This window comes from Myiozetetes cayanensis, unplaced genomic scaffold, assembly GCF_022539395.1.
Source record: "Myiozetetes cayanensis isolate MyiCay16 unplaced genomic scaffold, myiCay2020 scf812, whole genome shotgun sequence".
In the NCBI taxonomy this organism is placed as follows: Eukaryota; Metazoa; Chordata; class Aves; order Passeriformes; family Tyrannidae; genus Myiozetetes; species Myiozetetes cayanensis.
In genome coordinates, this window is record NW_026088089.1 from 698 (window position 1) to 18,897 (window position 18,200).

General features: G+C 56.2%; 3 protein-coding genes and 2 long non-coding RNA genes across 6 annotated transcripts; 3 read left to right on the top strand and 2 right to left on the bottom strand.

Annotated features, from left to right (window-relative positions):
• Positions 1–1,308: 1,308 nt before the first annotated feature.
• LOC126652391 (bolA-like protein 2) lies at positions 1,309–4,759 on the top strand. 2 transcript variants are annotated; one of them, XM_050339131.1, is made up of 3 exons: positions 1,309–1,432; positions 2,981–3,075; positions 4,490–4,759. In XM_050339131.1, exons 1-3 carry the CDS (start codon positions 1,367–1,369, stop codon positions 4,593–4,595), a joined length of 267 nt encoding a protein of 88 aa, XP_050195088.1. In that variant the 5' UTR covers positions 1,309–1,366; the 3' UTR covers positions 4,596–4,759. The 2 variants fall into 2 exon arrangements, with proteins under 2 accessions (XP_050195088.1, XP_050195090.1); XM_050339133.1 differs by having other exon boundaries at positions 2,981–3,069.
• Positions 4,760–6,352: 1,593 nt separating this feature from the next.
• Positions 6,353–17,839, top strand: LOC126652392 (histone acetyltransferase KAT8-like; the record flags this gene model as incomplete). Its single annotated transcript, XM_050339134.1, is given in 10 exon segments — positions 6,353–6,560; positions 7,363–7,437; positions 8,400–8,572; positions 9,216–9,269; positions 13,472–13,636; positions 14,756–14,797; positions 14,799–14,846; positions 17,492–17,518; positions 17,520–17,551; positions 17,553–17,839. Coding segments are annotated over 10 exon segments (1,111 nt in total), but the record flags the coding sequence as incomplete, so codon positions are not given.
• LOC126652388 (uncharacterized) lies at positions 9,284–13,268 on the top strand. Its single transcript, XM_050339130.1, has 11 exons — positions 9,284–9,713; positions 9,872–10,311; positions 10,468–10,643; positions 10,933–10,953; positions 11,257–11,761; positions 11,928–11,980; positions 12,327–12,378; positions 12,559–12,650; positions 12,691–12,751; positions 12,938–12,969; positions 13,156–13,268. The coding sequence occupies exons 1-10, from the start codon at positions 9,389–9,391 to the stop codon at positions 12,941–12,943; spliced, it is 1,731 nt and encodes a 576-aa protein (XP_050195087.1). The 5' UTR covers positions 9,284–9,388; the 3' UTR covers positions 12,944–12,969; positions 13,156–13,268.
• Positions 10,496–11,545, bottom strand: LOC126652390 (uncharacterized). Its single transcript, XR_007631965.1, has 3 exons — positions 11,474–11,545; positions 10,907–11,005; positions 10,496–10,577 (listed from the first exon to the last, which is right to left on the bottom strand). It is a non-coding gene; the product is annotated as an uncharacterized LOC126652390 (long non-coding RNA).
• LOC126652389 (uncharacterized) lies at positions 11,898–13,384 on the bottom strand. Its single transcript, XR_007631964.1, has 3 exons — positions 13,303–13,384; positions 12,493–12,533; positions 11,898–11,960 (listed from the first exon to the last, which is right to left on the bottom strand). It is a non-coding gene; the product is annotated as an uncharacterized LOC126652389 (long non-coding RNA).
• Positions 17,840–18,200: the final 361 nt, after the last annotated feature.

An 18,200-nucleotide genomic window follows, 5' to 3' on the forward strand; every position in this document is an offset into this window, starting at 1 on the left:
CTTATCTTTATCTCACTCATCTTTCATTTTTATCTTATTTTTACTTCTTAATTTATTTAATTCTATCTTCATCTTTACTTCATTTTATTTTATTTTACTCAATTTTATTTTTATTTTATTCTGTTCTATTCTATTTTATTTCATTTTATTCTATTCTATTTTATTTTATTATTTTATTCTATTTTATTTAATTCCATTATTTTATTTTACTCTATTTTAGTTTAGTTTAGTTTAGTTTAGTTTATTCTATTCTATTTTATTTTATTTTATTTTATTTTATTTTATTTTATTTTATTTTGGTTTTTTTTTCTGCCCCTCCCCCCTTTCCCTCAGGACCTCAAGATCCTCCCCACCCCCCCAAACTGGTCCGGACTGGGAAGGGACTGGGCAGGAAGTGGGGAGAGGGGGAGGGGCCAAAAACTCACCTGAGGGGAAGGGGAGGGGCGGAATAAAAACAAAACAACCACACCTGGGAGGGACCTGCAAGGGGGAGGGCAGGGTGAGGGTGGGGAGGGCGGGATTGAGGGTGGGGAAGGAAAGGGGGAAATAAAAATAAATTTTATTTAAAATCTTATTTTATTTTGGTTTTTTATTATTATTTTATTTTACTTTAATTTATTTTATTTTGTTTTATTTTACTTCATTTTATTTTATTTTATTTTAATTTTATTTTACTTTAACTTTATTTTATTTTGTTTTATTTTATTTTGTTTTATTTTATTTTATTCTATTTTATTTTATTTTATTTTATTCTAATTTTTTTCATTTCTTTTCTTTCTTTTTTTTCCTTTCTTTTCTTTTCCTTCCTTTTTTCTTTTTGCTTGTTTTTTAATTTCTTTTGTGTTTTTTTAATTTCTTTTTCTTTCTTTTTTTAAATTTTTCTTTTCCTTCTTTTTTTATTTTTTCTTTTTTTTTTTTAATTTCTTTTGGTTTTTTTAATTTCTTTTCTTTTTCTTTTTTTAATTTTTCTTTTCCTTCCTTTTTTATTTTCTTTTTTTTTTATTTCTTTTGGTTTTTTAATTTCTTTTCTTTTTTCTTTTCCTTCCTTTTTTTTTCTTTTCTTTTTATTTCTTTTGTTTTTTTAATTTCTTTTTCTTTCTTCTTTTTCAATTTTTCTTTTCCTTCCTTTTTTATTTTTTCTTTTGTTTTTTTTTTATTTCTTTGATTTTTTCCTTTTTTTTCCCCCCTTTATTTTTGAATTTTCTTTTTATTCCTTAATTTAAATGTTAAATTTTCTTTTTTCTTTCCTTTCCTTTGTTTTTTTAATTTTTATTTACGGATTTTCCTCCCAATATTTTGGGTAGGGTCGACTTCCGGTCCCGCCCTCCCTTTCCCGGAAGTGACGTCAAACCGGAAGCGGAAGAAAATGGCGGCTCCCAACGAGGAGCAACTCCGGGAGCGGCTCCGGGAGCGGCTCCGGGCCCTGCACGTGGTGGGCAATTAGCGCTAATTAGGGGGGTTAATTAGCGCTGAGGGGGGTTAATTAGCCCATTGAGGGGTTAATTAGTCCCTTGGAGGAGTTAATTAATCCATTGGGGAGGTGTTAATTAGTGCTTGGAGGGGGTTAATTGGATCGTTTGGGGGTTAATTAGTCGATTTGAAGGGGTTAATTAATACCCAGGAGGGGTTAATTAGTGATTGGGGGGGTTAATTAGTCCATTTGGGGGGTTAATTAATAGCTAGGAGGGGTTAATTAGTGCTTAGAGGGGGTTAATTAGATCATTGGGGGTTAATTAGTGCCTGGGAGGGGTTAATTAGTCCTTTGGATGAGTTAATTAGTCCATTGGGGGGTTAATTAATACCCAGGAGGGGTTAATTAGTACCTCAGAGGGGTTAATTGGATCATTGGGGGGTTAATTAGTCCATTGAAGGAGTTAATTAGCACCTGGAAGGTGTTAATTAATCCATTGGGGGGGTTAATTAGTGGTTGATGACCATTAATTAAATTTACAACTACTAATAAGTAGCAATGACTACTTTTGACTGTTAATTAGCGCTAATTAGCATTAATTACACTCATTAGGTGGGTTTTAATCAGGTTGCTCTTCCCTGAGGGTCTTTAATTGTGACTAATTAGCGGTAAATGGCCATTGATTACTGATTAATTAACTCTAATGACACTTAATGAATATTAACAAGCCTTAATTAGCACTAATTAGCATTAATTACCCCCATGAGGTTGATTTGAATTGGGACACTCATCCCTGGGGGGTCTTTAATTGCTGTTAATTAGCGGTAAATGGCCATTGATAACCGATTAATTAACACTAATGACTCTTAATGAGTATTAACGAGCCTTAATTAGGACTAATTAGTGTTAATTACCCCCCCAGGAGGAGGGTTTTAATCCAGGTAGCCCTCCCTGAGGGCCTTTAATTACTGTTAATTAGCGGTAAATGTCAGTTGATTAGTGAATAATGAATATTAATGACCCCTAATGAATATCAATGAGCATTAATTAGCATTAATTACCCCTATGAGGTTGATTTTAATTGGGACAGTCATCCCTGGGGGTCTTTAATTGCAGTTAATTAGCGGTAAATGGCCATTAATCATCTCCTAATGAAGACTACTGACTATTAATGAATAATAATGACCCCACATTTATATTAATGAGCCTTAAGAAGCGCTAATTAGCGTTCATTACCTCCATTAGGTCGATTCAGTCATCCCTGGGGGGTCTTTAATTGCTGTTAATTAGCGGTAAATGGCCATTAATCAGCGATAAATGAACACTGATGACTGTTAATGATTAGTGATGATCTCTAATGACTACTAATGAGACCTAATTAGCGTTAATTACCCTCATGAGGTCGATTTTAATCAGGACAGTCACCCCTGGGGGGGGCTTTAATTCCAGTTAATGAGCGTAAATCGGCGATTAACCGGCTATTAATGACTATTAATGACTCTTAATGACTCTTAATGACCGAGATGAACATTAACGAGCCCTAATTAGCGCTAATTACCCCTCCCACAGGAGGTTTCCACCCCCCCCGAGCTCTGTCCCGGCAGTTTCCGCCTCGTCGTCGTCTCCGAAATTTTCCGGGGCCTCAAAACCCTCCAGAGGCACCGGTGGGGGGAGGGGAGGGAGGGGCGTGGCCTGAGGGGAGGGGCGTGGCTTAGGGAAAAGGGGTGTGGCCTGGAAAGGGGCGTGGTTTGGAGGGGTGGGTGTGGTCATCAAAGGGGTGTGGCCAAAGGGGGATTAATGGTGAAGGGGCGTGGCCTGAGGGGATGGGCGTGGCCAGAGGGGGTGGGCGTGGTCAGAGGGGAGGGGCTAAATAAGAGAGGATTGGGTGCAGATGATGGGAAGGGCGTGGCCTAAATGGGGAGGGGCCTAAAGGTGGGTGTGGTCGAAAGGGGTGTGGTCAGAGGGGTGGGCGTGGTCAGATTGGGGTGGGTGGTCAGAGGGGAGGGGCTAAACAGAAGGGGAGTGGATGCAGATGATGGGGAAGGGCGTGACCTAAATGGGGAGGGGCCTAAAGGTGGAGGTGTGGCCAAAGGAAGGGATTAAGGGAAAGGGCGTGGCCAGATGGGGGTGTGGTCAGATGGGGTGGGTGTGGCCAGAGGGGGAGGGGCTAAATAAGAGAGGATTGGGTGCAGATGATGGGAAGGGGCATGGCCTAAATGGGGGGGAGGGGCCTAAAGGTGGGCGTGGTCATAAAGGGGGTGTGGCCAAAGGAAGGGATTAAGGGGAATGGGGGTGTGGCCAGAGGGGGTGGGCGTGGCCAGAGGGGGAGGGACTAAATAAAGGATTGGATGCAGATTATGGGAAGGGGCGTGGCCTAAATGGGGGAGGGCCTAAAGGTGGGTGTGGTCATAAAGGGGTGTGGCCTGGTGGGTGGGGTGGCATGAGGGGATGGGCGTGGTCAGAGGGGAGGGGCTAAATAGAAGGGGAGTGGATGCAGATGATGGGAAGGGTGTGGCCTAAATGGGGGAGGGGCCTAAAGGTGGGTGTGGTCATAAAGGTGTGGCCAAAGGAAAGGATTAGGGGGAAGGGGTGTGGCCAGATGGGGTGGACGTGGCCAAATTTGGTGGGCGTGGTCAGAGAGGTGGGCGTGGCCAGAGGGGGTGGGCGTGGTCAGAGGGGGAGGGGCTAAATAAGAGATGAGTGGATGCAGATGATGGGAAGGGGCGTGGCCTAAATGGGGGAGGGGCCTAAAGGTGGGCATGGCACCAACAGAGAGGGGGTGTGGCCTGCGATGGGCGTGGCCCAAAAAGGGGCGTGGCTCCAAAAAAGGGCGTGGCCTGATGGGGTGAAAGGTTATGAAGGGGAGGGGTCTAATTGTGGGTGTGAGGGGGCTAATTAAGGTTAATTAAGGCTTTAATTAACCCCCAGGCTCGTTAACGGAGACACTGGGAGAGGAACTTGGGTGGGATCTGGAAGTGGGCGTGGCTTAAAGGGGATGGGCTTAATTGTTAATACGGGGGCTAATTAAGGTTAATTAAGGATAATTAAGGTTAATTAAGGCTTTAATTAACCCCCCAGGCTCGTTAACGAGGCGCTGGGGGAGGAGCTTGGCCGGATCCACGCCCTGGAGCACCGGACTCTGACGCCGGAGCAGTGGGAGGAGCAAGGGGGCTCATTAGCATAAATTTGCATAGATTTGAATATTACGGGATTCCTGGCCTCTCATTGGTTGTCGTTGGGGCGGGGCAGGGGTGGGTGCGGGTGGCCACGCCCCTTTTGAGAGGCAGGGTCTTCTAATAACAGGAAGTGTTAATTTGCATACATTTGCATAAATTTTCATGGACAGGCTTTATTGCCCTCATTTGCATAAAGTACTGCTAGGATGCCAAGCCACGCCCCTCTTGCCCCTCAAACCACGCCCCTGCCCAGAAAAACCACGCCCACAACGACCCCAACCGCGCCCCTGACAATTATCGACAATAAACCACGCCCATCGACAATAAACCACGCCCATCAACAATAAACCACACCCCCCCACATTAAACCACGCCCACAACCACCCACAGAGCGTCATGGGGTCAAAAACCACGCCCCCCCTGCGGGAACCACGCCCACTATGCCTCAAGCCACGCCCCTGGAAGGTATTTACATTAAGCCACGCCCACAGTGACCCAAACCACGCCCCTCAAAAGAATTTACATAAAGCCACGCCCACAACGCCCCAAGCCACGCCCACAATGCCACAAACCAGACCCCTGGAAAGAGTTGACATTAAGCCACGCCCACATCGCCCCAAACCACGCCCCTCAAGCATTGACATAAAGCCACGCCCACAACGCCACAAGCCACGCCCCTGGAAGGAATTTACATTAAGCCACGCCCACATCGCCCCAAACCACGCCCCTCAAAAGCATTGACAGAAAGCCACGCCCACAACGCCCCAAGCCACGCCCACATCACCCCCAAACCACGCCTCTCAAATCAATTTACATAAAGCCACGCCCACAACGTCACAAACCACGCCCCTGGAAAGACTTGGCGCTAAGCCACGCCCACAACGACCCAAGCCACGCCCACAACACCACAAGCCACGCCCCTGGAAGGAATTTACATTAAACCACGCCCACATCACCCCCCAAACCACGCCCACCTGCATTAAGCCACGCCCACATCACCCCTTATTTGGTCAAAACCACGCCCCCTGTATAAACCACGCCCACAATAATTTAAGCCCCGCCCCTTTAGCGACACTGGGAGGATACTGGGAGCACTGGGATCACACTGGGATCACACCGGGAGCACTGGGATCATATTTGGATGACACTGGGGAGCACTGGGATCACACTGGGGTGACACTGGGATCATACTGGGATCACACTGGGATCACACTGGGATCACACTGGGAGCACTGGGATCACTGGGATCATACTGGGAGCACTGGGATCACACTGGGGTGGCACTGGGGAGCACTGGGATCATACTGGGATGACACTGGGGAGCACTGGGATCATATTTGGATGACACTGGGATCACACTGGGATCACACTGGGATCATACTGGGAGCACTGGGATCATACTGGGGGAGCACTGGGATGAAACTGGGAGGATACTGGGGAGCACTGGGATCATACTGGGGTGACACTGGGGAGCACTGGGATCATATTGGGGGCACTGGGATCATACTGGGGGAGCACTGGGATCATACTGGGATCATACTGGGAGCACTGGGGAGCCCCAGACGGGAAAAGCCGCCCCCTATGGCTCAAACCACGCCCCCCGCGCATCAAACCACGCCCACAACGCCCCAAACCACGCCCCAACCGTTAAACCACGCCCACAAACAACCCGTATTACGTCATCGGTTTGAAAACCACGCCCACAACAATCGCAAGCCCCGCCCCTTCAACGACGCCACGACGTCTCCTAGCAACGCCGTGACGTCACTTCCGCCGCGATCCAAGATGGCGGCCGCGAGCGGGGCGGGCTCGGAGGCTCCGGGGGGGAATTTGGGGGGACCCGGGGGGGGCTCCGAGACCCCCGGGGGGGCTTCGGGACCCCCAAACCCCCTCAGGCCCCTCCCCCCGCGACCCGGAAGTGACGGTGGAGATCGGGGAGACCTACCTGTGCCGGAGGGGGGATGGGAGCTGGCGTGAGTGCACACTGGGAGCACTGGGAGCACTGGGAGTGCTTAATGGGAGCACTGGGAGCACTGGGAGTGCTTAATGGGAGCACTGGGAGCACTGGGAGAACATACTGGGAGCACTGGGATCTATGCATGAGGGGGATGGGAGCTGGGGTGAGTGCGAACTGGGAGCACTGGGAGCACTGGGAGAACATACTGGGAGCACTGGGAGTACTGGGATTTGTGCCGGAGGGGGGATGGGAGCTGGCGTGAGTGCACACTGGGAGCACTGGGAGCACTGGGAGTGCTTAATGGGAGCACTGGGAGCACTGGGATCTGTGCCGGAGGGGGGATGGGAGCTGGCGTGAGTGCCAACTGGGAGCACTGGGAGCACTGGGAGAACATACTGGGAGCACTGGGAATGGGAATGGGACTGGGGGGAACTGGGAAGGGAACTGGTCCCATACTGGTGTGTAACTGGTCTCTAACTGGTCCCAGTTTCCCCCAGACTCAGCCGAGGTGATCCAGTCCCAGTTCAGGGACTGGGAATGGGACTGGGGGGACTGGGAAGGGAACTGGGAATGGGACTGGGGGGAACTGGGGCTGGGAACTGGTCCCATACTGGTGTGTAACTGGTCCCATACTGGTGTGTAACTGGTCTCTAACTGGTCCCAGACTCGGCCGAGGTGATCCAGTCCCAGTTCAGGGACTGGGAACGGGACTGGGAATGGAACTGGGGGGACTGGGAGGAACTGGGAATGGGAGTGGGAAGGGAACTGGTCCCATACTGGTCCCATACTGGTCTCTAACTGGTCCCAGTTTCCCCCAGACTCGGCCGAGGTGATCCAGTCCCGCCTCAACGAGCAGGAGAACCGCGAGGAGTTCTACGTGCACTACGTGGGCTGTGAGCACTGGGAGCACTGGGAGCACTGGGAGGGCACTGGGAGGGGGTTGGGAGGCACTGGGAGCACTGGGAGGGCGCTGGGAGCCACTGGGAGGGCACGGAGAGCCACTGGGAGGGCACTGGGAGGGGGGGTGGAAGATGGTGAAGGGCACTGGGAGCCCTGGACTGGCTCCTGGTTGATACTGGGAGGGCACTGGGAGCACTGGGCTGGCTCCTGGTTGATACTGGGATGGCACTGGGAGCACTGGGAGGGCACTGGGAGCACTGGGCTGGCTCCTGGTTTATACTGGAAGCACTGGGAGCACTGGGGAGGTCCCCAGGCCCCAGTCTGAGCTCCCAGTGCTCCCAGTTAACCGCAGGCTGGACGAGTGGGTGGACAGGAACCGCCTGGCCCTGAGCACTGGGAGCACTGGGATGGCTCCTGGTTAATACAGGGAGCACTGGGCTGGCACTGGGAGCACTGGGCTGGCTCAGGGGGGTGGGAGGGTCCCAGTTTAAGCTCCCAGTGCTCCCAGTTAACCGCAGGCTGGACGAGTGGGTGGACAGGAACCGCCTGGCCCTGAGCACTGGGAGCACTGGGATGGCTGTTGATGGATACTGGGAGCACTGGGCTGGCACTGGGAGCACTGGGCTGGCTCAGGGGGGTGGGAGGGCCCCAGTCTGAGCTCCCAGTGCTCCCAGTTAACCGCAGGCTGGACGAGTGGGTGGACAGGAACTGCCTGGCGCTGAGCACTGGGAGCACTGGGCTGGCACTGGGAGCACTGGGGAGGTTCCCAGGCCCCAGTCTGAGCTCCCAGTGCTCCCAGTTAACCGCAGGCTGGACGAGTGGGTGGACAGGAACCGCCTGGCGCTGAGCACTGGGAGCACTGGGCTGGCTGTTGATGGATATGGGAAGCATTAGGATGGCACTGGGAGCACTGGGGAGGTTCCCAGGCCCCAGTCTGAGCTCCCAGTGCTCCCAGTTAACCGCAGGCTGGACGAGTGGGTGGACAGGAACCGCCTGGCGCTCTCCAAGTCGCTCAAAGAGGCCGCCCAGAAGAGCAGCGAGCCCTTCCTGGCTGAGCTGGCCGAGCCCGAGCGCAAAATCACCCGGAACCAGAAACGCAAACACGACGAGATCAACCACGTGCAGAAGGTGGGGGGGCACTGGGAGGCACTGGGAGGGCACTGGGAGGGGATTGGGGGCACTGGGAGCGGGTCTTGGGGCACTGGGAGGGGGTTTGGGGACACTGGGAGGGGGTTTGAGGGCAACCAGAAACGCAAACACGACGAGATCAACCACGTCCAGAAGGTGGGGGGGAACTGGGAGACTGGGAGGGACTGGGAGGGCACTGGGAGGGACTGGGAGGGACTGGGAGGGGGTTTGGGGGGAATAGGAGGGGTTTGGGGGGCACTGGGAGGGCACTGGGAGGGACTGGGAGGGGGTTTGAGGGCAACCAGAAATGCAAACACGACGAGATCAACCACGTCCAGAAGATGGGGGGGCACTGGGAGGGCACTGGGAGGGGATTGGGGGCACTGGGAGCGGGTCTTGGGGCACTGGGAGAGCACTGGGAGCACTGGGAACGCATTGTGAGGAACCGGGAAGGCGTTGAGGGGGCAAACTGGGAGGGCACTGGGATGACACTGGGAGTTACTGGGGAGCCCCTGAGGGTTCAATTGGAGCCCCCGTGACCCGGCTCTGGGTCTTACTGGTGCCAAACTGGTCCAAACTGGTGCCAACTGGTCCAAACTGGTGCCAACTGGTCCAAACTGGTCCTTACTGGTCCCCCTTGCAGACCTACGCCGAGATGGACCCGACGACGGCGGCGCTGGAGAAGGAGCACGAGGCCGTGAGTGACCCCGGGGGGGGGATGGGGGGGATGGGGGGTCCAGGTGTGCCCAGGTGTGCCAAGGTGTGTGCCCAGGTGTGTGCCAGGTGTGTCCTGGGTGTGTCCCCAGATGTGTCCAGATGTGTCTCACCTGTCCCAGGTGTGTCCCCAGATGTTCCAGGTGTGTCCCCCCCTGTCCCAGGTGTGCCAGGCATGTCCCAGGTGTGCCCAGGTGTGCCCAGGTGTGTGCCAGGTCTGTCCCCACCTGTCTAAGGTGTGTCCAGATGTGTCCCCACTTGTCCCAGGTGTGTGCCAGGTGTGCCCAGGTGTGGCCCAGGTGTGTGCCAGGTGTGCCCAGGTGTGTCCAGGTATGGCCCAGGTGTGCCCAGGTGTGTGCCCAGGTGTGTCCTGGGTGTGGCCCAGGTGTGTCCCCACCTGTCCCAGATGTGCCCTGGGTGTGTTTGGGTGTGCCCAGGTGTGCCCATGTGTGTCCCCCCGTCCCAGGTGTGTCCCCAGATGTTCCAGGTGTGTCCCAGGTGTGTCCCCAGATGTTCCAGGTGTGTCCTCTCACCTGTCCCAGGTGTGTCCCAGTTGTATCCCAGGTGTGTCCCCAGATGTTCCAGGTGTGCCCAGGTGTGTCCCCCTTGTCCCAGGTGTGTCCCAGTTGTATCCAGGTGTGTCCTGGGTGTGTCCTCACCTGTCCCAGGTGTGTCCCCAGATGTTCCAGATGTGTCTCACCTGTCCCAGGTGTGTCCTCACCTGTCCCAAATATGTCCCAGGTGTGTCCCCAGATGTTCCAGGTGTGTCCCAGTTGTATCCAGGTGTGTGCCAGGTGTGCCCAGGTGTGCTTGGGTGTGTCCAGGTGTGTCCCCCACCTGTCCCAGATGTGTCCAGGAATGTCCCAGGCATGTCCAACCCCCCCCAGGTGTGTCCCAGGTGTGTCCCCAGATGTTCCAGGTGTGTCCCCACCTGTCCCAGATGTGTCCCACGTGTGTCCCACATGTGTCCCCAGATGTTCCAGGTGTATCCAGGTTTATCTCAGGTGTATCCCAGGTGTATCCAGGTGTGAGTTACCTGTCCCAGGTGTGTCTGAGGTGTGATTTACCTGCCGTTTCAGATCACCAAGGTGAAGTACGTGGACAAGATCCACATCGGGCACTTCGAGATCGACGCCTGGGGGGGGGTTGGGGGCAGTTTGGTGTATCCAGGTTTATCCCAGGTGTATCCCAGGTGTGATTTACCTGTCTCAGGTGTGATTTACCTGTCCCCACAGATCACCAAGGTGAAGTCCGTGGACAAGATCCACATCGGGCACTTCGAGATCGACGCCTGGGGGGGGTTGGGGTATCTCAGGTGTATCCAGGTTTATCTCAGGTGTATCCAGGTTTATCTCAGGTGTATCCAGGTGTGTCCCAGGTGTGATTTACCTGTCTCAGGTGTGATGTACCTGTCCCCACAGATCACCAAGGTGAAGTCCGTGGACAAGATCCACATCGGGCACTTCGAGATCGACGCCTGGGGGTTGGGCTCAGTTTAGGGTCAGTTTAGGATATCCCAGGTGTATCCAGGTGTGTCTCAGGTGTGATTTACCTGTCTGTGCAGATCACCAAGGTGAAGTCCGTGGACAAGATCCACATCGGGCACTTCGAGATCGACACCTGGGGGGGGGGTTGGGGTATCTCAGGTGTATCCAGGTTTATCTCAGGTGTATCCAGGTGTGAGTTACCTGTCCCAGGTGTGTCTCAGGTGTGATTTACCTGTCTGTGCAGATCACCAAGGTGAAGTACGTGGACAAGATCCACATCGGGCACTTTGAGATCGACGCCTGGGGGGGGTTGGGCTCAGTTTAGGGTCAGTTTAAGATATCCCAGGTGTATCCAGGTGTGTCTCAGGTGTGATGTACCTGCCGTTTCAGATCACCAAGGTGAAGTCCGTGGACAAGATCCACATCGGGCACTTCGAGATCGACGCCTGGGGGGAGGGTTGGGGTATCTCAGGTGTATCCCAGGTGTATCCAGGTGTGTCCCAGGTGTGATTTACCTGTCTCAGGTGTGATTTACCTGTCTGTGCAGATCACCAAGGTGAAGTACGTGGACAAGATCCACATCGGGCACTTCGAGATCGACGCCTGGGGGGGGTTGGGGTATCTCAGGTGTATCCAGGTTTATCTCAGGTGTGATTTACCTGTCTCAGGTGTATCCAGGTGTGTCTCAGGTGTGATGTACCTGTCCCCACAGATCACCAAGGTGAAGTACGTGGACAAGATCCACATCGGGCACTTCGAGATCGACACCTGGGGGGGGTTGGGGTATCTCAGGTGTATCCAGGTTTATCCCAGGTGTATCCAGGTTTATCTCAGGTGTATCCAGGTGTGTCCCAGGTGTGATTTACCTGTCTCAGGTGTGATGTACCTGCCGTTTCAGATCACCAAGGTGAAGTCCGTGGACAAGATCCACATCGGGCACTTCGAGATCGACGCCTGGGGGGGGTTGGGGTTGGTTTGGGTTATCCAGGTTTATCTCAGGTGTGTCCCAGGTGTGATTTACCTGTCTCAGGTGTGTCTCAGGTGTGATTTACCTGTCTGTCCAGATCACCAAGGTGAAGTCCGTGGACAAGATCCACATCGGGCACTTCGAGATCGACGCCTGGGGGGGGTTGGGGTATCTCAGGTGTATCCAGGTTTATCTCAGGTGTATCCCAGGTGTGATTTACCTGTCCCAGGTGTGTCTCAGGTGTGATTTACCTGTCTGTCCAGATCACCAAGGTGAAGTCCGTGGACAAGATCCACATCGGGCACTTCGAGATCGACGCCTGGGGGGGGTTGGGGTATCTCAGGTGTATCTCAGGTGTATCCAGGTGTGAGTTACCTGTCCCAGGTGTGTCTCAGGTGTGATTTACCTGTCTGTGCAGATCACCAAGGTGAAGTCCGTGGACAAGATCCACATCGGGCACTTCGAGGTCGACGCCTGGGGGAGGGGTTGGGGTATCTCAGGTGTATCCCAGGTTTATCTCAGGTGTATCCCAGGTTTATCTCAGGTGTATCCAGGTTTATCTCAGGTGTATCCAGGTTTATCCCAGGTGTGATTTACCTGTCTCAGGTGTGATTTACCTGTCCCCACAGATCACCAAGGTGAAGTACGTGGACAAGATCCACATCGGGCACTTCGAGATCGACGCCTGGGGGGGGGTTGGGGTATCTCAGGTGTATCCCAGGTGTATCCAGGTGTATCCAGGTGTGAGTTACCTGTCTCAGGTGTATCCAGGTGTGTCTCAGGTGTGATTTACCTGTCTGTCTGTGCAGATCACCAAGGTGAAGTACGTGGACAAGATCCACATCGGGCACTTCGAGATCGACGCCTGGGGGGGGTTGGGGGCAGTTTGGTGTATCCAGGTTTATCTCAGGTGTGATTTACCTGTCCCAGGTGTGATTTACCTGTCTCAGGTGTATCCAGGTGTGTCTCAGGTGTGATTTACCTGTCTCAGGTGTGATTTACCTGTCTCAGGTGTGATTTACCTGTCCCCACAGATCACCAAGGTGAAGTCCGTGGACAAGATCCACATCGGGCACTTCGAGATCGACGCCTGGGGGGGGTTGGGGTATCTCAGGTGTATCCAGGTTTATCTCAGGTGTATCCAGGTTTGTCTCAGGTGTATCCAGGTTTATCCCAGGTGTGATTTACCTGTCCCAGGTGTGATTTACCTGTCTGTGCAGATCACCAAGGTGAAGTACGTGGACAAGATCCACATCGGGCACTTCGAGATCGACGCCTGGGGGGGGTTGGGGGCAGTTTGGTGTATCCAGGTTTATCTCAGGTGTATCCAGGTTTATCCCAGGTGTATCCAGGTTTATCTCAGGTGTGATTTACCTGTCTCAGGTGTGATGTACCTGTCCCCACAGATCACCAAGGTGAAGTCCGTGGACAAGATCCACATCGGGCACTTCGAGATCGACGCCTGGGGGAGGGGTTGGGGTATCTCAGGTGTATCCAGGTTTATCTCAGGTTTATCTCAGGTGTATCCCAGGTGTGATTTACCTGTCTCAGGTGTGATGTACCTGCCGTTTCAGATCACCAAGGTGAAGTACGTGGACAAGATCCACATCGGGCACTTCGAGATCGACACCTGGGGGGGGTTGGGGTTGGTTTGGGGTCAGTTTAGGGTCAGTTTAGGATATCCCAGGTGTATCCAGGTGTGTCTCAGGTGTGATTTACCTGCCGTTTCAGATCACCAAGGTGAAGTACGTGGACAAGATCCACATCGGGCACTTCGAGATCGACGCCTGGTACTTCTCGCCCTTCCCCGAGGACTACGGGAAGCAGCCCAAGCTCTGGATCTGCGAGTTCTGCCTCAAGTACATGAAGTTCGAGCGCACCTACCGCCTGCACCTGGTACCTGGGGCTCACCTGGGCACACCTGGGAGGGGAGGGACACACCTGGGATACACCTGGGGGAGGGGAGAGACACGTGGAGGAGGGGGGACACACCTGGAGACATCTGGGACACACCTGGGGACACCTGGGAGACACCTGGGGTACACCTGGGGGAGGGGGGAGACACCTGGGATACACCTGGGGAGGGGGAGACACCTGGGATACACCTGGGGGAGGGGAGACACCTGGGATACACCTGGGGGAGGGGGGAGACACCTGGGATACACCTGGGGGAGGGGAGACACACCTGGGGGCACCTGGGACACACCTGGGATAGACCTGGGGGCACCTGGGGGAGGGGGGAGGCACCTGGGATACACCTGGGGACACTTGGGATAGACCTGGGGGGCACCTGGGGCACAACTGGGCTTACCTGGGGAACACTTGGGCACACCTGACATCCACCTGGGCACACCTGGGGGACACCTTGATCCACCTGGGCACATCTGGGGCTCACCTGGACTTACCTGGGGCTCACCTGGACTTACCTGGGGCTCATCTGGGCACACCTAGGGTTCACCTGGGGTCACCTGGGCACATCTGGGGCACACCTGGGGGTCACCTGGGCACACCTGGGGCTCACCTGGGCACAGCTGGGGCACACCTTGGGGACACCTTGATCCACCTGGGCACACCTGGGGTTCACCTGGGCACATCTGGGGCACACCTGGGGGTCACCTGGGCTCACCTGGGCACACCTGGGACAAACCTTGATCCACCTGGGGCTCACCTTGATCCACTTGGGGCACGCCTGGGCACATCTGGGGCTCACCTGGGGTTCACCTGGGGTCACCTGGGCACACCTGGGGGACACCTTGATCCACCTGGGCTCACCTGGGCACACCTGGGGTTCACCTGGGCACACCTGGGGTTCACCTGGGGTCACCTGGGCACACCTGGGGGTCACCTGGGCACACCTGGGGTACACCTGGGGTTCACCTGGGCACACCTGGGGTACACCTGGGGTCACTTGGGCACACCTGGGGTTCACCTGGGCACACCTGGGGTACACCTGGGGTCACTTGGGCACACCTGGGGCACACCTGGCCTCACCTGGTGCCCACCTGTGCCCCCCAGGGTCAGTGCACAGCTGAGTGCCTAGCCGGGCGGGAGATTTACCCAAGAGCAACATCTCGGCTCACGCAAGGTGGATGGCAAGGACCACAAGGTACGGGGTGGGGAGGGGCTAAACACACCTGGGGGGTTGGGGGACACACCTGGGGGGTTAAAAATATACCTGGGAGGGTTAAAAATATACCTGGGGGTTAAATGGACCTGGAGGGGTTAAAAACACACCTGGGGGTTAAATGGACCTGGGGGTTAAAAATATACCTGGGGGTAAAAATATACCTGGGGGGTAAAATGGACCTTAGGGAGTTAAAAACACACCTTGGGGGTTGGGGACACACCTGGGGGGCTGGGGACACACCTGGGGGTTTCTGACACACCTGGGGGCTGGTGACACCTGGGGGTGGGACACACCTGGGGGTTTAGGGGACACACCTGGGGGGCTGGTGACACACCTGGGGGTTGGGTGACACACCTGGGGGTTTCTGACACACCTGGGGGTTGGTGACACACCTGGGGGCTGGGGACACACCTGGGGGTTGGGGACACACCTGGGGGGTTCTGACACACCTGGGGGTTGGGACACACCTGGGGGGGTTGGTGACACACCTGGGGGGCTGGGGACACACCTGGGGGGGCTGGGGACACACCTGGGGGGGTGGGGACACACCTGGGGGTTTCTGACACACCTGGGGGTTTGGGACACACCTGGGGGGGTGGGGACACACCTGGGGGGCTTTCTGACACACCTGGGGGTTGGGGACACACCTGGGGGCTGGTGACTCACCTGGGGTGGTTGGGATGACACACCTGGGGGGGTTGCTGACACACCTGGGGGCTGGTGACACACCTGGGGGGCTGGGGACACACCTGGGGGGGCTGGTAGACACACCTGGGGGCTGGGTGACACACCTGGGGGCTGGGGACACACCTGGGGGTTGGTGACACACCTGGGGGCTGTGACACACCTGGGGGCTTGCTGACACACCTGGGGGTTTGGGGACACACCTGGGGGGGACACCTGGGGACACACCTGGGGGTTGGTGACACACCTGGGGGGTTGGGGACACACCTGGGGGGCTGGAGACTCACCTGGGGTGGTTAGACACACCTGGGGGGGCTTGGGGACACACCTGGGGGGGCTCCTGACACACCTGGGGGCTGGGGACACACCTGGGGGGTGGGGACACACCTGGGGGTGGCTGACACACCTGGGGGGCTGGGGACACACCTGGGGGCTGGGGACACACCTGGGGGCTGGGGACACACCTGGGGGTTCTGGACACACCTGGGGGCTGGGGACACACCTGGGGGTTGGGGACTCACCTGGGGTGGCTGGTGACACACCTGGGGGTTTCTGACACACCTGGGGGCTGGGTGACACACCTGGGGGTGGACACACCTGGGGGGCTGGGGACACACCTGGGGGCTCGGACACACCTGGGGGTGGGACACACCTGGGGGCTAGACACACCTGGGGGCTGGGACACACCTGGGGGCTTGGGGACACACCTGGGGGTGGGGACACACCTGGGGGCTGGGGACACACCTGGGGGCTGGGGACACACCTGGGGTTGGTGACACACCTGGGGGCTGGGTGACACACCTGGGGGTTGGTGACACACTGGGGGGCTGAGGACACACCTGGGGGTGGGGACACACCTGGGGGTGGGGACACACCTGGGGGTTTCTGACACACCTGGGGCTTGGGGACACACCTGGGGGGTGGGGACACACCTGGGGGCTGGGGACACACCTGGGGGGTGGGACACACCTGGGGGTTTGGACACACCTGGGGGGCTGGGGACACACCTGGGGGGGCTGGGGACACACCTGGGGGTTGGGGACACACCTGGGGGGTGGGGACACACCTGGGGGTTTCTGACACACCTGGGGGTTGGGGACACACCTGGGGGCTGGTGACACACCTGGGGGCTGGGGACACACCTGGGGGGTGGGGACACACCTGGGGGCTTCTGACACACCTGGGGGTTGGGGACACACCTGGGGGCTGGGGACACACCTGGGGGTTGGTGACACACCTGGGGGTGGGGACACACCTGGGGGTTCTGGGGACACACCTGGGGGCTGGTGACACACCTGGGGGTGGGACACACCTGGGGGCTGGGGACACACCTGGGGGTGGGGACACACCTGGGGGGTGGGGACACACCTGGGGGCTTCTGACACACCTGGGGGTTTGGGGACACACCTGGGGGGCTGGGGACACACCTGGGGGCTGGGTGACTACACCTGGGGGGGGCTGGGGACACACCTGGGGGTGGGGACACACCTGGGGGGCTGGGTGACACACCTGGGGGCTGGAGACACACCTGGGGGGGTGGGGACACACCTGGGGGGGTGGGGACACACCTGGGGGCTGGGGACACACCTGGGGGCTGGTGACTCACCTGGGGGGCTTTCTGACACACCTGGGGGGCTGGTGACTCACCTGGGGGTGGCTTCTGACACACCTGGGGGCTGGGGACACACCTGGGGGTTTCTGGACACACCTGGGGGTTTGGGGACACACCTGGGGGTTGGGGACACACCTGGGGGTTGGTGACTCACCTGTGCTCCCCCAGATCTACTGGCCAGAACCCATGCCTGCTGGGAGGGGGTTATAAACACACCTGGGGGGCTGGGTGACACACCTGGGGGCTGGGGACACACCTGGGGGCTGGGGACACACCTGGGGGCTGGTGACACACCTGGGGGGGTTTCTGACTCACCTGAGCCCCCCAGATCTACCGCCAGAACCCGTGCCTGCTGGGCCAAGCTGTTCCTGGACCACAAGACCTCCCACTGACGTGGAGCCTCTCGTGTTCCACCTGCTCACCGAGGTCGACCGGCACGGAGCACACATCGTGGGTACTTCTCCAAGGTGGGCTCACCTGGGGTCACCTGGGTCACCTGTGCCACCCCCTGTCTGTCCCTGTCACCTGTGCCACCTCCCCTGTGTCACCTGTGTCACCTGTGTGAACTCACCTGCATTACCTGTCTCACCTGTGCCATCTTCTTTGTGTCACCTGTGTGAGCTCACCTGTGTCACCTGTGTCACCCCCTGTCTGTCCCTGACCATCTGTGTCACCTGTGCCACCTCCCCTGCATTGCCTGTGTCACCTGTGTGAGCTCACCTGTGTCACCTCCCCTGTGTCACCTGTGTCACCTCACCCAGTCACCTGCAGTCACCTCACCCGTGTCACCTGTGTCACCCGGTGAGCTCACCTGTGTCACTCCCTGTGTCACCCAGCCACTCTCCCCGGATTGCCTGTGTCACCTGTGTGAGCTCACCTGTGTCACCTCACCTGTGTCACCTGTGTGAGCTCACCTGTGTCACCTGTGTCACCTGTGCCACCTCCCCTGTGTCACCTCCCCCAGTCACCCGTGTCACCTCCCAGTCACCTGTGGAGCCTCACCTGTGTCACCCTGTGTCATCTGCGCCACCTCCCTG

What these genes read in the sequence shown, in the direction of transcription:
- LOC126652388 (XM_050339130.1), top strand. Translation starts at nt 9,389, where the DNA reads ATGTGTCTCACCTGTCCCAGGTGTGTCCCCAGATGTTCCAGGTGTGTC. An exon ending in TGTATCCCAGGTGTATCCAG is followed by an intron (nt 10,312 to 10,467) that starts GTGTGAGTTACC and finishes GGTTTATCCCAG; the next exon opens with GTGTATCCCAGGTGTGATTT. An exon ending in TGTATCCAGGTTTATCTCAG is followed by an intron (nt 10,954 to 11,256) that starts GTGTATCCAGGT and finishes GGTGTATCCCAG; the next exon opens with GTGTATCCAGGTGTGTCCCA.
- LOC126652391 (XM_050339131.1), top strand. Translation starts at nt 1,367, where the DNA reads ATGGCGGCTCCCAACGAGGAGCAACTCCGGGAGCGGCTCCGGGAGCGG. An exon ending in GGCTCCGGGCCCTGCACGTG is followed by an intron (nt 1,433 to 2,980) that starts GTGGGCAATTAG and finishes CCCCTCCCACAG; the next exon opens with GAGGTTTCCACCCCCCCCGA. An exon ending in AAAACCCTCCAGAGGCACCG is followed by an intron (nt 3,076 to 4,489) that starts GTGGGGGGAGGG and finishes TTAACCCCCCAG; the next exon opens with GCTCGTTAACGAGGCGCTGG.